General features: G+C 47.3%; 1 protein-coding gene across 17 annotated transcripts in view; it reads left to right on the top strand.

The window, feature by feature from the left end:
• The first annotated feature begins 4945 nt into the window (after positions 1 to 4945).
• LOC110363633 (uncharacterized) overlaps positions 4946 to 20051 on the top strand; it is a 111153-nt gene continuing 96047 nt past the window's right edge. For 15 of the 17 annotated variants that reach the window (XM_065075818.1, XM_065075815.1, XM_065075824.1 and 12 more), the window contains exon 1: positions 4946 to 5689. In XM_065075818.1, the coding sequence (XP_064931890.1) occupies positions 5313 to 5689 (377 nt within the window). In that variant the 5' untranslated portion in view covers positions 4946 to 5312. Of the gene's footprint in view, positions 5690 to 10829; positions 11242 to 20051 lie in introns of those variants that run through there. The other 2 variants (XR_010475193.1, XR_010475194.1) reach the window with 2 other exon arrangements.

Genomic DNA, 20051 nt, shown 5'->3' with positions numbered 1-20051 from the left:
GCTTCGGCTGCACATCGGCCGCAGCTTCGGGCCTTTATTCACCCAACAGGCAGGAAAATGGTCCTCAAAGGAAGTTTTAATACATGTTTATACACATCAAGTGATTCTGCAGGTGAGCAGCGCAGCCTGTGGAGCCTTTCTGCCTCAACCGCCTGTAGATGGATAACTGGTGTGGGATGCATCGAGCGGCATGTGAACCCGACTGCCAGTAGTTTCATTCAAAGACACGTAAAGTAAATGGAAAAGCTCTTACTGACCACCCTGAGATCTGGCCATTTATTTGCGAAGATCCATCAAATAATCCCCAGATAAAAACACGGTTTAGCTGTCTCTGCCTGGAGCCCCGTTTCGAGCAGAGACACAGGGAGGGCAGAAGCTCCGAATCGCGCCTGTCCCCCAAGCCGCGCTGCTCGTGCCCTTGGTTCGCACAGTAGGGTGATCGGTGCCACAGCTTGGGTTAATTATAGAGATGCAGTTATGTAAGTCCCCTCTCTTGAAGCACTTACTGCTTTTTCAGCTCAGGACTCCGTGAGCAGAGCCTGTGACCCCGGTGGCTGCGAGGACACACATGTCCAGGGGAAAAAGGCTGAGAGCTCGTTCTGCAGAAATGAGTCTCCAAGAGACCTGAGCAGAGCAACGGCCCTTATGCATCATGCATGCGGACATTTCGCACAGAAGCACGAGCCCATTATCCCTTTCCCAGAAGATTTCCTGTTGCTTCAACTACAATGTTGAATCGTAAATTTAATTTCAAAAAAAAATCTAAGGTCCTTTTACCTCGATGTTACAAATCAAGCCCCAGAAGCCCCACTCCGCTGCGATTGCAGAAGGAATACTGTAGGGGATCCTGCTAGAAAGAGCAAATTTGTCCAACCGACAGCCAGGAATGTGGTTTTGCTAATGATGCCCATGCAGCAAACCTAGTGATTTCATTAAGGGAATTTTCTGTCTCCCTTCTGGAAGGTGAAGAGCATGAGTGGCTCCTTTTCCTGCTGGAGCTCTCCTGGCCTCCAGGAACAGAAACAAGAATTAAAAAAGGAAAAAAAAAGGAATTTTGGACTGTTTTTAACCGTAAAAAAAGGCACAACTACTTGACAGAAGATGCAGTCACAGTTGGCGGGAGGCGCTGGGGACAGGGCTCTTCATCCCCTGGCTGTGCCGTTTGCCCTCGCCGCTGCCGTTATCCACAGTCGCAGCCTGCACGTCCACATCTACAGCCCAGTTCATCATCAGGTGACGCTGTCTGTGCTGCTTGAGTCATTTTCTCTTTTATTAATGGCCAATGCCTTTCATAGATATATTCCATATATAAATAACCAGATTGCGAGAACCAAACCAACAGAAGGTGTCACAATTCGTTAAGCACCAAGTGAGTTTCCAGCTTATCTGAAAGCAGTGACAAACTCCCCTTCTTGCTGACGGCAGCTGATCTGGAATACACAGCCCAGAACCGCTTCTGCAGTACTGGCCGCTCCGTCCTGTCAAATACTGAGGGATATTCTGTGCTCTGTAACAGCCGGACTAAACAAACCTGGCTGGAACAGCTCTGGTTCCCTCTCCAGCTCTTCACAAGAATCCTCTCCCAGCAAAAACTCCAAATCCCTCAGGTTTCTAGAGCTGCGAAACGCCGTCTGTCATCCCGGATAGGTACACACTGCTGGCAGAACGAACCTCTCCAGCGACAGACGGGGTTCCAAAAGGCACACGCGGGAAAAGGCACCCCCCTTTGCCAGTGCTTTCAATTACAGAAAACCAGAACAACTGAGGAAGCCCTAGAACAAAACTCCTCAACCGTCTACCATGGAAGCAAAACCCCATATATCTGAGTTTGGGAAGTGCTGCTAGGAATTCTAGGCAAGCAGCTAAACTTAATACCTGAGTATGTCACATCATAACCCAGCAGGAACATTGAGCTGCCCCAGCCTTCTCCTGCCATCTGTATTATTCAGCGCTGCTCGCGTCTCTGCATGGAAAGCCGGGATGGTCTCAGGAACAATGGCTTCTTTGTTTCGTTCTTGCGTGGCAAACCCATGAATCAACACATCTCATACTTCATCACAACCATGCAGGAAACTCTTGATTAAGGGTGTTTTAACTCTCCTGGTTGGCAGGTTGTGTGTTTGGAAGACGATAAGAGTGTTCTCGTAATGGTGCAGATGGCGCGTTCTTCCGATGAGGCCTGAGTGGGGGAGAAAAATAAACTTTAATTATTAAATTAATTGTAATTATCTCAATAAATTATCCAGTTACTTCATTCATGATTTCTGCTCTTTGTAATTCAGAACCAGATGGGAAATAACCGGTTTACATTCAATTCAATGCTTATTACAGCTGGTGGCAGATACTTTGCAGGGGTAGAATCTGTTTCTGATGAAAAGAGGCTTTTCGCATGCAAATCTGTTACTTGCACAAAGCTCTGGAGTCTGGTAACTGGGCAGCACGGTCGGGGCGTGTTGGTGGTGCTTTGTGACAAGGACACAGCTTTCAGGCTGTAAATACGACGACATTTCTTTATGTGCTGCAGACAACTCGGGGTTTATTAATTCCTGCATTGCTTTGTGACTGCACTGCATGTGCTAATCACCGTTCTATTTCAAAGGGAGGCAGACAGGTATTGGAAACAAACACTGGAACCAACAACAGTCATACCCTTTCTCCAGAACACATTCTTTATTTGAGTTAATAGGTGATAGAGGAGATAACCCTCCCAGGTGCTCTCTGAACAGCCAGGGAAGTGCTGGCGTGGGGATGAAGAGCCTCTTCACCACCCTCGCTGAGCTCCTTTGGGTGAGAGCCGAGCCACGCTCACAGTACTGCCTTCAACTATTGGATTATGCATGAATTAAAAGGCATTAAAAATGCTTCTTCCCCAGCAAAATATGATCTTTCCACTCTTCTACAAATATTTTCATGACTTTACTGGTAATTAAGAGTTCCTAGTGTTTAGATTTCTCAGTGCCATACCAAATTTCGGCTTCACAAAAGACCCATTATCTAGTTGAGTTGCTAAATTATGGAATAATTCATAGTTTTCTTAGACTGATGATCACCGGTGTGTGGAGGTTTTTGTACTGTGTTCAGGATACGCTGCAATTTCATTACCACTCCACATACACGTAATACAGCACATACTGTCATATCAAATGTGAAACGGAAGAAATCCTGAGGAAAATACCGTGGTTCTGAGAAGGTCCCAGGAGCAATGCCGCTGGTTCTGCACCGTCCTGCAGCTCGTCTCATGCCGGGTTCACATTCTGTCCCTTTGCGGGTTCTGTGCCAGGCACGTGCCTGATGATTTCTGTGGTAACACATCAGGAGACTCTTGATATCGCTCTGAACGCAGAGCTCGTGGTCTGGGTCATCCTTTGTAAGCAAACCTGCCTGTGCACTTGTCACTCAGCGGAAAACTTCAAATCCGTCAGATTCCTTTTAACATTCTTCTCCTCTTCTGGATCTCCCACGTATTGAGAGCAACATGTTTCAGAGACACGTCCCTTTACTCACAGAGCGAATAGGAAATGTGATTAATTCAAGAGTCAGTCTTTGCATTCAGCCAAAATTCAGCCTCTGTATTTATCAATTCCAATTTAATTTTAATTAGCATGAAGTGTGACACACGTGAGCCCTGCAGGGAATGGGGAAGCAATGTTGCCTTTGCTTTCTGAACCCTACATTCCCCGTGCTGTTCCCCTCGCCCCTGGAAAGCCAGGCTCAGATCCCAGAGAGCTGCTGGAGAATGATTCCTCTGCTTTGCTCAATCCATTCATTTCTGTGTAGTCCTCTAACATTCACGAAATACAACGCAGACACACAAATCAATGAAAACCTGGGTTGATCTGTTTCTGCAGTGTGTATTGACACTAAGGGGCATACAAACTTCTAAACATGACGCTGTTTGTTTGCTAGACCCACAGATTTTGCCCAAACACTGTGCCTCGACACAGCGGCTTCTTGCTCCGCACCAGGTCACTCTCATCATCATCTCATTGGAGGTTGCCTTGCATCAGCACAGTAGCTCACTTGCATTTCATTTTTTGCTGGCTCAGCAGTGCAGCCTGCAAGACCATTTTATAACACAGCTATACTGAGATCTGCATTTACCTGAGGCTTAATGAGCTCACTAGAGTTCAGGATGACAAATCACCCCGTGCAGAGAGGAGTGTGGCAGGCAAACTCTCCAGAACGTGGGAGATTTCAGGCCCAGCTCCCCAGATTGCCGCCCTCCTCCTCGTCTTGGACGCGCTACTGTCGCCAGCAATGTCTGAGGTACCGGCCTCTGCTGGAAGCAGCCGCCGAGGCAGAACCGATGATCCAAAACCCAGAGACTCCAGTCGTCCCATGGGTACCGAATTCCTGTGCCTCACAGCACAACAAAGACGCCTCACGCCATGGCTGTTATCACACTAGAAGATTAAGAGAAAAAAAAAAAAAGATTATTTATTGTATTCATAGAATAATTTAGGTTGGAAACGACCCTTAAGATCATCAAGTCCAACTGTATTCCTGGATAATCCAGCTTCAAGTTGCTCTGTGCAGAGGAAGAGCAAATGAATTAAGCATTGTCCACTAGGAAAGCAGAGTTTTTGCAGCTCTTTTTCTTTTAAAATGTTCAGTATTTTCAACAAGAAGGGGTTATCTTTTTATTTCTATTATTTCCCTGCAGCTCACAGCCCTCAACGACCCCTGAACCGTTGCAGCTGCCGCTCCCCAAGCGCTCCAGGTGCGCGGGCAGGTCTGCAAGTCCAGCCACCAGTGGTGATTTTACAGAACCCACCCCGTGATACAAGAGGGGTTTTACTCGTCTGCCATTGCTTCACGTTTCTACAGAACCAAAACCACTTTTATGTACTGTTTGGAGGTAAAACGGGCTTGTGCAACAGTTCAACATCTTTCATTCAGGAAAAAGCTGGGTGTGTGTCAGAAAAGCTGAAACCAGAGCTATGCTGTGACGTAGCCAAACGTGCCTGTTCTGGTTCGGGTCACTTTGCTGAAAATACTGAACTCATTTTGGACACTTGCCCATGCCGCTGTTCTCTGCAGAGCCGCGGTGTTATGTGCGGTACTTTAACTAACGGTTTCAGGCGGTGTGTGTTACCCTGACAAACCAGCGGTGGGCAGGACCTCACCCTGAAAATGAGGTAATTTTGTGCCTTTTGTTCACCCCATCCGCTCACACCCCAACAGCCACCGGCCTAGCCCTCCGCGGGGGGCTGCGTTCGAGGCCCCGGGCCGGGCTGAGCTGAGCCCCAGGTGCGTGGGTAACGGCCAGGGGAGGCTGTTTCGCCCCAGCTGTGTGGGTAACGCCCGGGGAGATGGTTCTAGATGTTTCCAGCTGGTTCCAGGGGGCCGGGCTGACCCGCCCGGGGGTTTCCGTTGGTGGAGGCGCGCGCCGCTCGCGCTCAACGGCCGCCGCGTGCTCCGGGAGCGCAGTGACCGCCCAGGTCCCGAGCCCGACCGCCGGGCCGGAGGGGACGCAGCCCGGCCCAGCCCAGCCCCGACCGCCGGGCCGGAGGGGACGCAGCCCGGCCCAGCCCAGCCCCGACCGCCGGGCCGGAGGGGACGCAGCCCGGCCCAGCCCAGCCCCGACCGCCGGGCCGGAGGGGACGCAGCCCGGCCCGGCAGGACCGTGGGAATCGACGCCCCGCGGCCGGAGGGGACAGCGCGGAGGAGCGGCCGGTCCGCACCGCCGGTACGTGTCGCTGGGTGGCGGGAGTGGCGCTGCCCCGGTCCGCCTGAGAGGGCCCGTTGAGGGGGCAGTGCGGGGAGCCGCTGCAGCTCTGCAGCGAAAGCCTTGGAAAACGTTGTTCCTGTTGGGGTTTCTGTGTCCCAGTCTGACCAGTCAGGGTGATGGTGCAGGGGGGTCCCCAGTCTGACCAGTTAGGGCGATGGTGCGGTGCAGGGGGGTCCCCAGTCTGACCAGTTAGGGCGATGGTGTGGTGCAGGGGGGTCCCCAATCTGACCAGTTAGGGCAATGGTGCGTGCAGGGGGGTCCCCAGTCTGACCAGTTAGGGTGATGGTGCGGTGCAGGGGGGTTCCCAGTCTCATGAGTTAGGGCAATGGTGTGGGGGGGTTCCCAGTCTGACCATTAGGGTGATGGTGCGGTGTGGGTGGGTTTCCCTGCTCTGGAGCAGCTGCTGCACGGTGCAGCTCCTCATACCCTTACAGGGTGGTGGTAAAAAACCCACCTCATTCCTCTTGTGTCAGTTTCCCCATCTGTTGCACTGCAGATCATTGTTTTATGCTACTAAGAAAGTAAATATAAGCACGTTTCTGTTTGTAAACTCTGTATGCAAATCCCTCAAATTGTTTGTCCGCTATAAAAACATGAGGAGTTTTTCCCTGGGGACAGCAAGTAGTGAAATGGTGGCTGGGTCTCCTGTGCCACCGTGCCGGTTCCTCACACCCCCATGAAAGCTCAGCGACCAAGTCCTGCGTGGAGTTATTGGTGTTTTTCTTCTTTCTTTTGGAGGTGGGACTGATCGGGGTGTCAAAAGGCAGAAGGTATTTCAGGGAATGACGAGGCCCGTGTTGCTGCTTTGTTGGCTCCCGGTCCCGCTGCTTCGCAGGGCGGCTGTTTTTGCTGTCAGATCTACGGAATGACTTACGCTTTTATGGGGAAACTTGATCTGCTTGGAAAAAACCTGCTAATCAGATACAGTTAATAGAGAAAAATGTGTTTCAAAGAGGTTTGCGAGTGCTGCTTCCTGTACTTCCGCAGCCCTGGCCTTCAGCTGTCTGCTCAAGTATTTCTGGGATGCTTTTTGAAACAGTTCTCCTTTTTTTCTCACCAGGAAGGTAGCAACGGGTAGGAGAGCGATGTGTGCGTGGAGGCCGATAGCTTTGGGTCACTGGAGCTCTCCAGTATTCCAAAGATCTTCCTACTCTACAGACACAAATGAGAAGCGAAATGTAGTTTTCCGGGGCTGGCAGTTCCACCAGTGGTGCCAAAGTCTGGTTCATTTCTCTGTAGCGCATTTGGTCCTGTACATCCTGAGGAGCTTCATCCAGTCAATATTTATTATCTAAAAGAACAAGGAATTGAGAACATGCGAGAGCTCAGATATGTGGGTTGGAACAGAAGTGATTTCACCGTAGCCTTCTGCACATCTCACGGTAACCGCTCCTGCTTTTCACAGCAATACCCAGTAGAGTTCCATAGGAAGCATCTCTAGAGGTTTTGGGTTTGGCTTGTTTGAGGCAATGATGATAGTTTGTCTCGTTAGTGCCACCGTCAGGGCTGGGTGTGGAGGGCTGCAGGTGCATGGCATGGTAGGGAATGTTGTGACTTGCTAACAGCAGCATGTGCGCTGTCACTCTCCTCAACCCAGCTCAAGGTTTTAAGATTAAGTTTGAAATTAATACTTGTTATCCAGTAAGGAAAAAGAAGTAGAGCACAAATCTGCTCATGTTCTTCTGGTCAGTTTGGTCTAAGAACTGTGTGCTCGAGGAACACGGCATCTCTGGTTTTCTAGGTGGTACCTGGTCAATGCTGCACCAGCCATCGCTGCACAACTCCAGTGACTGCCAAGCTTGAGCACGGCAGGCATCGAGGAGTATTTTACATGTTTCATCCCAGCTGCACACCTTTTCCAAACAACTACATTGTGCAGAGTAAACAACTCGTATCGCCCAAAGCAGAGTGCTTTGTGGGTTTTGTTTCCATTTAAACTATTTCTTCCTACTTTGGCAACTGTAGGGCTGTGCTTGAGCTTTATTTGGGCTGCATTTGAAACTTGGGGCAGCTTGGGGTTTCTTGGAACACGCCTTTCGGAGGAAAAGCGGAATTTCTCAACGCTTCAGATTCTGTACGAGGGAGTCGGTGACTTGGAAGTGTAATCGCTGCTCTCACCTAGCAAGAGGACGAGGGCAGGTGCCTGTGGGATTTCAGCGGAGGCCTTGGCAAGCAGCAGAGCTGCTCCTGCCGCCGTCCTGGCCTGTGGATGAGCCTCAAAACACAACCCAAAAATCAAGAAGTGGAGAAAAAGTCATAGATCTCAGAGCTCTCATTCCCAGTGCTTGAGAGGCCCCAGGGAGAAGTAATTGGAAAATACTTAAGATCCTATTGTTATGTGATGGCCACATTTTGTTTTAAAATTATAGTGCAATAATCTTCTTTACTGATGTGAAGAAGCTTGGTAAATTTAAAAAATACTAATATAGAGTAGTTAGGAGTGGTTCAATTTTGAGTGGAAATATCACATGGCTCTTGCTTATAATGCAGTATCTAATATTGCAGCGTGTGGCCGTGGGGCTCTTGCCTCTTGGAAAACTGTGGAAGTGTGTCCGTGCAGAGTGCGGAGCTTCCACGGTCCCCGCCGGGGCTGCTGCCAGCGGAACTGTGACTGATCCCAGAGCTTCGCTGCGGGCAGTGGGAAGAAGGTGCTTAAATAATTCCTTACGCTTACCTTTCTACGGCGTTTTTGCTAAGAAGGCGGGAGTTATTCTTTCCTTGTGTATCATGACGTGTTGTTGGCGTCACGAGATTTTTCATGGAAGGAGACAGAGAAAATTTTTTACGTAGTTTTTGGCATGTTATTTAGTGTCAAACTTCCAAGCGATTCAAAGGCAGGAAGTGGGCTGAGTAGTGTGCCGGGAGTGTGTGGGGTGAGAGCACAGAAAGTTGTGGTTTGCACGCTGGTTGGTGTGAAAGGGAGGGCAAAGTCTGCATCTCCTGCCTTGGAGAGTGATAGAGCTGTACAACTGCAGACTTTGTTCCTTACAAATACCTTGTGTTCTGATGCAAATGCTTCAGTACTTGGAGCAAATTAGCATCATTTAATTGAATAGATGATGAGAATGCTTACCCTTTTTAAATACCTATGTCTGTGGCTTGGCAAATAACATACATTTTGGAATATTTCCACAAGTGGCCTGGTAATGTCAAAGCATATATTGCTTCATTTTCAAAAGTTCTGTCCTTAATCTGTTCATTGCATTTCATTACTATCTCTAGGTCATTAGTGAAGTGACACCCAAGGGGAAAGTGGGAAATCAAATGACAATGTAGGTGATGTCTGACATTAGCCAAATGTCAGGCTTTCTGATGGTAGCATCAAAATTAATCTGAAAATGTTATACCAGTTTTAGTCATTTTCCTAAGAGATGAAAATACAAGAGGCAGGCTGATGACATTTTGATTATAGTCTCAAATTGCAGAGACCTTACAGAACATACCTGCTCCTCTCGCATAATTAAAACCTGCTGTCACCTTGGTTTTTATGATATTCCTCCATGTCCTAGCAGGTCTCTCGAGCTTTGCGTGCTTTTGATCCCTGTTGTTTGAGCAAATCTGACATGTCAGTATTGCTCGGGTGAGCAAATGGCTCTTTTGTTTTCTGTTTGAGGGTAAAGATGCAGCAAAGATACATGGTAGAAGCACTGTAAGTTTCCCAAGCAACCCGTACCCAAACAAGTGCAGGAAGGTGAATTGAAATCATGCCTCATGCAGAGGCTCAAGCTCGTGTTCAGCTTTAAGCCCCGGGGTTAGTCCTGTGGTGTGCGGTTTCCAGGGGGGTCCTGGACCATCTTTATTCTTTTTATTCATACTTGAAATGAGAGAAGATCTGACCTGCTCTAAGGAGTTGCTATTTAAGCTGCAGTGAACGCATCCCCAGCATCGTCGGCACCCCCAGACAAGCTTGTCTTTGAACAGGTGCCTCTGTTTAGAGCTGCTGCCGCTGCTTTATCTGCACACACTCTCAAGAAAATGAACTGTGTGACGGCCAGAGAGATGAATATTTTTCCCAATTTAAACCATTTCAAAGCATATTGAGTTTTGCCATCTGGCATAAAAAGTAAAGCATCCTGCCTGAGTGTATTCCAGAGTGGCATTTTTATAGTGACAGCGAGTGCAGGTGAGATCTCTGCGGATCTGGAGGGAGGGATCCAGAGCATAATTTCAGAAGGAGCCTGTTAGAGAACGTTTTCTGACCCTTCAGCTCTAGCAAGGCCAGAGTTAGGCTGGTGGTCCTGAAAACGGGCAGCTTTGTTGGGAAAGAGTTCCCTCTGTCACAGAACACCTGAGTGCATCAGCTTGTTCTGTTCATGCTGCTCTTTGTGGGTTTTTTACCTACCACCCTTTCCAACTTATACCCATGAGGACTGAAAGGGTTAACTTTAAGTTTTGGTTTAAACCTCGGCGTCTGGAAGTTGGTGCTTATGTTATTGAGGATGTTTTGGTTTAAACCTCAGAATCCCAAGTTGGTGCTGATGTTACTGAGGATGTTTACACCACCTGTATGGAAACAAAACCAGTTGTGTGTGTTGTATCTGGCTTCTGCCGCTGAGGTACAGCCACAAGGGTTCAACTGCTTTTGGGTGACATCTTTCACTTCGGATGCGCTTTCCTGCGTTATCTGCTGCTCCTGTAGGATTTTGGGCAGCGAATGGGCCCTGGCAGGGTCAGTACTGCCGCCGCACCGTGTTGTGAGCTCGGACAGCGCCGGCTCCACCAGGGACCTTCTTCTAATACTGGATCCTCAGCTGAAACCCCGGTTAGTTCTGCTGGTGCAAGGAGCTGATGTATTACAAAATACTGTGAGCCTGTGCATGAGAATTTGTGTAAGATTATTGTGGCAATCTTGGCTTTTGTTGGAAATCAGAAGTGAATTTTTTTCCACTTTTTGTGGGGATTGCATCCTTATTAAATAGGGGCCCAGAATTTCTAGCACCGCAGGTGAGTGGTTTTCTACACAGCCCTAGTGAAAAGGATTAACTTGATAAAATCAGTGAAGGTGGAGGGTAGGTGGAGCGATGGAGCAGCTTGTGAGCCCAACCCAGCACCCGGGGCTGGAACAGGGGCAGGTCCTGCACCCGGAGCAGCTTGTGAGCCCAACCCAGCACCCGGGGCTGGAGCAGGAGCCGGTCCTGCACCTGGAGCAGCTTGTGAGCCCAACCCAGCACCCGGGGCTGGAGCAGGGGCAGGTCCTGCACCCGCTCTCCATGGGAGCTGTTATTTGAATTGACATCGTGAAGAATTTCACAGCAGGTTTTCCGCCTTTAAATGAATGGTGGGCATTTAAAATCAAATGTGTGTAATATAAGATTACGTTCAAAAGAGTAGATTTTTTGACTGTGGACTGCAAGTATGATTGTGTGTGTAGTAAATCCTGCTACAAGGGGAAACAAGGGAGACTGTCCCAAGAGGTTTTCCTGGAGTGTCTTATGCTAAAGATTTGCACGGGGTTTCCTGTCGAGAGCTTTTATGTGCTGGTGTTTCTCCTGACAAATGCCATTGGAAAAGTAAGTGGTCTTTAATTCATCTGTGCTTGCATTTACATTCCCGGAATGCGGAACGGCTGCACCGGTATCGCCAGTGACAGCGAGTTCAGCTCCGTTCAGGGTTTTCTCGAGAATATTAAAGTGTTATGGAAGACAAATGCCCAGACAGGAAAAGTCCCACAACAGTCCTGAAGCAGTCACAGGAAAAATGAGGCAGATATTTGGAGTTTACATTTTAATGAGAGTCTCTGGAACCCCTGAATCCATCGGCTTTTCTTCTCCCAGGATACGGGAGGGACAAGACAATGGCTGTAAAAGAAAATCTGGCATTAATGTTGGTGGAGAAAAGTATTACGTTAAGTATTAAATTCTGCTGCAGATACCGTCTGGATATAGCAAATAAGTAGAAATAAGTTTAAGAAACACTGTAAAATTAAACTTTATAAGATTACTTTTTCATGGAATATGCAGTAGCTGCCACATAGAATAAATGTATGTTTTTCATTATATTTTTATTATGCATTTAAAGCACATTAAGGAGCAAACAACCATCAAAGAAAAAAGAAACTTATTAGATTTAGCAAGTAATCATATCAGTTTTATGTGTGGTTGTATTTCTTGAGAACAGGGAGAGATGCATGTCAGTTGTCCTTTCAGGCTATTTAGTAAGCCATTTTTCTTTGGGAGAACAATATTAATGGCTGTTTTGCTATGTTCACGCTGGATTGCATGAGCATTTTGTCTTTTTTATTATAGTTTCTTATAAGTGTGCCATTACAGCTTCAGCAATCCAGTAGAGCAGCTGGGAAAATAGATTGCTTTGATTTTTGTCTCTAAATGGGTGTTAGTTTGTGTGCGAGCTTCTAAATTGTTTAAACACTTAGGCAAACATTTGAGGTTTTGTGGATGGTGTTGAGGAGTCGCTCGCATTGTCCTCCAGAAATGAAATTTGTTCAGTTATCTGAGCAGTCCAGTGATGGTTTAATGTGGTTTTGGGATATTTAGTGATCTAAGATGGGTTTGTCTTCCAGCTTCTCTCCCGTGGATGGTGTTATTGTCATCTGTTCCTCATCAGCAGCACATCTGTCTCACATCTGGGGCTCTCCCAGCCAAACACGCTGGTTTTCCCCCGGTGGGTGAAGGTGTCCCTGCTCCCGGGTTGTGCTGCTGGGGCGCTGGCCCCTGGCTGCCGCCTCCCGGTGACTGCATCCCGTGACACCGGGGTGTTTGTGTGGAGGAGGCTGTGCCGTACAGCGTGTGTTCGGCGGTGACTCCGCACCAGCGCTGGAGGGAATTTAGCACGGTCTGTGGCTCGGGTGAAACAGCCTTTGTCGGCCTTGGTGATACCTGGCGCTGAGTTAACGTGGGCATTGAACGGGCACCTTAATGGGAGGCGCTGGAGTGCCGAGGGGCAAAAGGGCAGCGCTTGTTTTCGTGCTGAATCACTATGGTAAATTTAGCAATGAGACCTGACATTCTCTGCCTAATAAGAGCAATTTTTATGCTTAAATTGTGGCTCTTTTTGTATAAAGGAAAAGTAATGTTAAGCAGTGGGCTATAGCTTCAGCAGCTTCACAGTTTCTACAAATGTCAAAGTGCTTATTCATTTAGTTGACAAATGTCACTTCAGAAGCAAATTATTTCTCTTAGTGGCAACCTGATTTATCTTTGTGTAACACAATTCATTTTTTTTAAAGTGGATTTCTTTTAAAGAATCGTTAATTAATTTAGGATTCGTTCTACTGAAAGTAATTTGGGATTCCATATTTTCATATCACCTATTATTAGAGAAACATCATTGAATTTCTTCTTCACGGAAGCTCCTTAAGCAACTTTTTAATCACGTATGAAATATTATGGGATTATTAATTCCTGCATTGTTATAGGAGAATTCAAGGTATTCTGGAGTGGTTGCAGATCTGGGCAGTCCCAGACAAGTAGCTTCTAGAAAAGCAGCCGCAGGAGCTGCAGTGTGAACCCAGGAGGAGTTTCACGGTGGTGCAGAAGGTGCAGATCAGGTACCACGATGGACTGCTGTGTGGTTTATGTATCTGGGTGTTGGGAATCTCCGGGAAAGCCAAGTCGTGTTTCTTAGTTTGATGTAAAAAGCCCTGTGTACCTACCAATGAAATGATCTCGGAGCTGATCTGCACAGTTGGACACATTTTTATGACCCACTGGATGCTTTATGTGGTGTTTAATGTGCTATCAGCTAAAACTGGTTCATGTCAAAACATCTTTGGTACTGGACCAATCAGTGTGTGAACGTTTTTGGAACATGAAGGACAGCCCCAGAGCTATCAGAAAACCAGTAAAACTGTTATAATGAATACCTCGTTTCTTCCTGAAGTACCATGGGGGGGTTTTGGATTTGCCACTGTGCTGCTAGAAAAGCATCGCTCCTTTCTCGCTCCTTTCTCGCTCCTTCCCTCTGGCCTTTGTGCTTTTTTTGGAGACATTTAGGTCTGGTTGCATCCAGCTGGTTGTAAAAGTGTGCAGAAAAACACCTAGAGCGTTTGCAGCAGGACAGCTCTTCCTGGAGCACAGCTGGAGCGTTTAAACTGAGCCTGGCTTCTCATCTTCAGGCACATTTGCCATAAGACTGGGAGATGCCAGAGAAAGATTCAGGACAGTTAGTGAATTGTCAACTTGTTTACAGTTGCATTGCTCTGGAGCTTGCAGGGATTCCTTGTTTATTTGAACAAAATGACCAAGAAGGAGCAGTAATCACAGGGGAGGAAATGAATTTGCTAATGCGGAGGTGGAAGTGTGAGTTGGGAGCCATGGGGAACAGTGGAGTGGAGCCAGCGCCGTGGGGCTGGTGTGCACAGTCACCCTGGGCACGGCAGCCCTTGGAATGACTCCGTTATCCAGCTGAGTTCTCATGGAGCCGGGTCAGCCTGGTTGGAGGCAGTGCTGTTTCCTGGGGTTCTGGACTGAGGAGCCATTGGGAAAGTGTTCCTCTAGATTCTCCCAGGGATTCACTCAGAACAGCAAAGGCTTGCGTTTTATTTCCACACTGATATGATCCTCTGATCAGTGCTGCTATTCACACATAATTTCACTTTGAATAGCAGCTACTCCTTGGGCTTTTTGGCCATTGATAAAGGGAGAAAATGTGATGAACGTTTATACAGATAATAGCTAGTGTTTCTGTTGTGTCCCAGAAGGATGGGGGGTTGCAGGTATGTGCCTTTATAGACACACCAGAAGATCTCAGTATTGGCTTTAAACTTGGATCTGTGCACTTTGTTTCATGAAAACACTTTGTGTGTTGTTGGTGAGCTTGGAGTAGTACTTAGGCAGTACCTAAATACTGGCTTTTGTGTGGTTTTGCTTGAGATTCCTATCGTTATTTTCCTATAGTAAGCATCTGTACTTTTATGTATTAATTTTTTAAAATAAGTGAACTTTTAGACAATTATCGTGATCTTCCTGTAGTCAGGGTACATGTGTAGTCATGTTATTAGAACAGTTAATGGTTCCAGAGCAAGCCAGCGGTTTAATGGCAGAGACGGATGCGGGACGGTGGTCGGAATGTTGCGCAGAAGCAAGATGAAGAACGTGCAGTCACAGTTATTAGTGCACGATCACAGAGTTAAACGTAGGGGCTTGAAAGCTCCACATGGGGTAAGCGCGGCTCTAAACCAGGCTAAGCAGTGTGCTTGTGGGGATTGGTGCCTCCAGGCGCGGACGCACTGCAGATATTTTGAGGTTTGTTGGGTTTTTTGGCTTTAGTTTGACAGAATGTATTAGAGAAAGTTCACGTTGTGTACATGCTGGGTGGGCTTTTACCCTTGAAAAGCTGCTTTGAATTCCTGTCTCCAAAGCGTTAAGAAGGTTATAAATGTGTGGTATGACTAAGGTGATGTAGCTAATCCTGTCGCCTATGGTGAGCAGCTGGAAAAGCGTGAAGTGATGAATGCAAAGGTCGAGTCTGCAGACATGGCCCATGCGGCTGGTTCCTCATGCGCTGGGGCTCTGCGGGGTGGGCTGTGCAGACAGTGCCCAAGCAGAAGCCAATAGAAGTGTTCTGTGTCACCAGAATGGGAACCAGGTCTCTTCTGCCTTAGGGTCACCGCACAAAGTGGTTACTGGAGATTCAGTGCACTATTAAAGGTATAAACAGATGTGACAAAGCTTCCTTTTCCCCCTAGAATCTGTAGTAAATACAGGTAAATTCTCTGTTGTTTTCTGTTTATTGACCAGGACTGTGTCGCATTAAGTTCCTCTAGTACTGCTGTGAGATGGAGATGCAACCATTGCAGCTCTGTTTAACCATTGCTCTGCCAATGTGGGCTCACAGACACTGGGACTTGGCAAATGTACAGGCTGTACGTTTGCCCATATGCGTGGCCATGTGCAGAGATGCTATTTAAACAGTATAGCTTGGAAATATGTTAGAAAGCTCTTTTATTCTCCCTTGCTTCATTTACTTCTCCTCCTGGTGCTTCCTCTGCGTCACCTACACCCTTGCAGCATGATCATTTATGACCAGTTGTGTGCTTTCCGTACAGAGCACTGTTTTCTGAAACAAAAATGGGTTTTTGTTCTAATGAAGCTTTTTGGAGCTGCGGTGTTGGTTGGGTTGGGATGCAGCTCTGGAGACCGTCCGGATCCATCCCGTGGGTTTGCGGAGTCTGAAAACTGTGAATAGCTTTGAATAATGTGTTTCAGAAAACAGCTGGTACTTGAGAGCCCCTTGTCCCTAAACTTCTTAGTGCTTTTTGTGTCATCTGTAATCATAAGTGCTATTTCGGAGTTGTGCGCAGTATTCACATTGTACTTTAGTTGTATTCATGTGGTGGATTCATTTGATAGAGTAAACTTGAAGTCTTTGTTTGGAAAAGAAGATGACCCACCTTTGTCACTTTTCCCAAATCACCTTCTCGAAGCCTGAATTTTGAAAGATGGCTTTCTATTGTTTAGTGTTCGTTATCAGCCTTTGCTTGGGAGGGTATGAGGGCCGCCCGTGTGTGTTCCCGCTCAGGAGCAATCTGCTTTCTTAGACTTTCCTGGTATTTCAGCAGCTCTCAGTGTGCTCCTCGGAACAGTGAGCAGTTCTTGGGTACTCAGGAAGATCCAGCCTGTGACAACAGCCCTTTAAACAAACACAGAAGGGCTTTCTCCTCTAAAGCAGACAGACAGCAAAGATCTTTTCTTTCACCACCTCGTGGTCTCAAATAGAGAACAAAGGGTCTCTTAGGAGGTGAGCAGGGTCCGTGTGGCGCTCGTGCTGCGTTCTGTACGTTAACGCATGCTGACCCGGGTGATGCTCTCCTAGACGTGTCTGTGTGTCCCACCAGCCGTGGGTGTGCGAGCCCCACCCGTGACGGCCCCCGGGGCCGCCGCTGGGTGCGGAGGCTGCTCAGCTGCCGAGCAGGAGCTGGCTGCGGTGTTGTGCTTGTTTCAGTTCCCCCAAGGGCAGGTGAGGGTGCTGGTGCTGGTGTTGCTGCTGCCTTTGCAGCTTCTTGTGGGTTGTTGTTTTTCTTCCCTCGCCGCTTTGTTCTGTCCTTATAAACCAGCTTTGTAACACTGAATGTAACATACTGGCAGCTTGATGATCCTCATTGTGCTAATTATATTTCCTTTGCTGGAACATCTTTCCCTACCTTCCACAAGCCATGTGTGTTTGGTAACTAAACAAGACAACAGTTTCTGAGTCAAGGAGTATAATCCTCTGCAGTACAGGTCTCTGGTGATCAGCTTGGCTGTTCCTGTGATGATAACGGTAGTTCATTGCAAAGTGCCTTCTAGAAGTGATTGAAACCAAACTCCACCTGGAGAACTTGGAGTCTCAGTTGAACCTGAGGGTTGGAGGGAGGTCCCGTTCAGAAGATGCCATCGCTGCAAACCTGTTGGCTGCTTTATACCGATATCTGTGTTTTTCTGTAGTTTGCTGTGTTAAAGCAATCTGCAGAACTAGAGAATAAGTTTGAAAAGGAGGGAGGCAGCGGTTTGGCAGCCCAGCGTGGGGAACACACGCCACGTTACTCTCATATTAATCCCCAGGGTTCCTATTGACTTGAAAAATTCAAGTAGTTTCTGTTGCAAGTAAACACTGCGAAGCCTGGGCCTTTATAGCCTGTAACTTATATTAAATATTGTGCATGCAGAATTTAAATCAGCTACTGTTGTTTCTCACGTTTGCGTGCATGCTTGTGTGGCAATAAGGTGGTAATTAAGTATTCGTTATGTACCCTGGGAATAGAAGAGAACAAAAGCATATGGTACATGGAGGAGGTTTCCATCAGCTAATAACACACTTTGGGAGTAGAGGGTTAATTGCTGGAACAGTCCCTGCCCCTCCCGGCCCGCGGGGGCTGGGGGTGACGGTGGGGCGGTTTTCTTCCTTTGCCAGCGTGTCCCGAGCGCGGCCGGTTCTGGCTGTGCCCGGGCAACGGGCTGAAGCGTGGCACGCCCGGTTTTGGTGATGCTGTGACGCTTGTGTGCACATAAGCCCAACAGGAAGTCTTCACGGGAAGTGAAGATTTTTAATACCCACCACATGATTAATAAGTACCCAGAGCGCTTGTTTCACATGCACTGTGTTTAAATAAAATGTTCTTGCGGCGTTGACCCATTTTTAAATCATTCCATTCAATATTTGTACTGTAACTGGTATTGGATTTTTTTCTTGCATGTGTTTTTTGCCAGCTACTGAAATGTAATTTAGAAATCCAATAATACTAATGTGCTGAAGAAATATGGCTACACTGACTGAACACGAACAACCCAGTAAAAGTATTGCTTTAATTTTAAAGCTGACCTTTTCTGTTATTTAGTAGAAGAATCCATGATTCTGAAAGGAAATGGACCTTTTTAGCTGGAGAGGATGGATAGCCTGCGGGAATAAAAGACTGATGGGCTGTAATACTTTCACTGTGCTAATCCAATAATAATAATAATAAGGACATTTTTGATTAAATGACTTATGATTATGTTAGTACCAAGACGTAAGTCAAAGTTGCCTCTGCAGTCAATACCTGGTGTAGTTTTCTCCCAGCAGCTTTTATCAGAGATGTTTAGAACATGATATCTGGGATTCAATTAACGGTTTTAAACTATAGTACAAAATCGTCAGTATTTCTGAGGAAACTTTATTTATGAGAATAAATTGAAACCTTGTCTTACGGGTTTAGAAGAGTTGTGCCTGTGCTCTGTTGTGAAAAAGCTCGGTCAAGTTTAGTGTCATTTTTATAACCATTGGGAAGCTTTTTAAAATCATCCCATAACATTTAGTAAGAACCCTAGGATGCTGGCAAAATGGTGCAAAAGGATACAGAGTACTCCAAATCAGAAGTTCACTTCTCCTGTTCAATCCAGTTTGGGAGTTTCTAAGATGTCCATAAAAATGTCTATAGTATTTTATAAATATAGTGTACCACTTTATAAATATTTTAAGGAAAATACTAACACTTTGCTTCAGCTCCAGGCTTTTGAAGCTCTTCTGCTGAGCCACATTAGCAGTGCGGTTTTCAGTCCTGCCCGGTTGGAGTTTCCCGGTCCGTTGTGTTCTGTGCGTGTCCAGAGTTCTGCTCAGCCGGGGGACCTTGGAGCTGACGCCGCGGATGCTTCACCTCTCCATCCAGGCCCGACGGACTCTTCTGGAGTAGTGGAGGGTGTTGTTTGGGAACAGTGTGCTCAGTCAGCAACCTATGTTAAATATCAGAATGTCCAAGACTGTTCCCCTGGTCATTTCTTTAACCTCAAAGACAAACCTCTAAAATCTCATGTTGCATTTGAGGTTACATTTTTCGGAGTTTACCAACTACCAGTACAGAAATCAGGATTAGGCTGTGGTGTTCTCTTTCTGTGCGTATAGCGTATACCTGTACCTGTCTGGTCTGTGCCTCGGTTTCCCGGAGCGCAGTATTTGGGGTGTGAGACGCCCTGCTGGGAGAGCAGGGCCTTACCCAGGTTTGAAAATCTGCAAGGATGGAAATAACTCTGTTTTTACATGGATGTAATGTTAGAGAAGGTGTTCATTTGATTGCACTGAGTCAGTGATACTTTTTCCACCATCTCTGACTGTGTTTATGGATTGATGTAATTTCTACCCATGCATACGAGCAGTGAGTTCAGTAGCGTGTGTCTTGCCCTCTCCCCTCCCTCCATCAGTGTGCTGAACTGTTGGAGTGTCTGATCCTCGCGCAGAGCGTCGCTGTACGGAATCACCTCCGTGGAGGGGCCGAGGAACGAATGCAGCGGTGACCTTTCCCGGAGCTGACATTTACCGGGTGGATCTGCTCACACAGACACGACTGCTCACTCGCCTCGTATCTCTCCCCAGAGCTCTGCTACGGGGTTTTTCTCCTTTTGATGTCTTGCTCTGCCTCATTTTTATCTAGAGGGTTTTTTTGCCTTTTTTTGATATATGATTGCAGGGAGGACGACTGAGTCTGTCTCTGACCTAACAGACCCTCTAAAGGAGACTGTGCAGGCAGAATAAAATGAGCTAGGGTGAGACTTGTAAAACTGGGGACTGTGAAAGAAACCAGATTTGCCATGTTGGGTTTGTCCCGTGCATCACCTCCCGCTCCCCACCGGGGCCTGTTGCTGCTTATTTTCAACTCCTCCATTCTCTGTTCCCCGGACACAGCAAACATCCCTCGTGTGGGGTGCTCCTCCTCGCTGGCTGCTGGACGCCTTCCATTTCAGCTGGCGCAGCTTCCCGTGTGATACTGGTGTGAAATTCTGACATGGGTTTGAGCTCTGGAGGCGGGAGGATGAGCCACTCTGCAGGAGGATAAACTGTGCTTGTATTTTCTTACAAAGGTGCGAGAGAGGATGCAGCAGCTGGGAGGAGCGTGAATATAGCTGGAGTCTGC

The sequence above is a fragment of the Columba livia genome, chromosome 10 (assembly GCF_036013475.1).
Source record: "Columba livia isolate bColLiv1 breed racing homer chromosome 10, bColLiv1.pat.W.v2, whole genome shotgun sequence".
NCBI classification, from domain to species: domain Eukaryota; kingdom Metazoa; phylum Chordata; class Aves; order Columbiformes; family Columbidae; genus Columba; species Columba livia.
The sequence above is the reverse complement of the archived record's forward strand: the minus strand, read 5'-3'. Positions and strand labels throughout refer to the sequence as shown.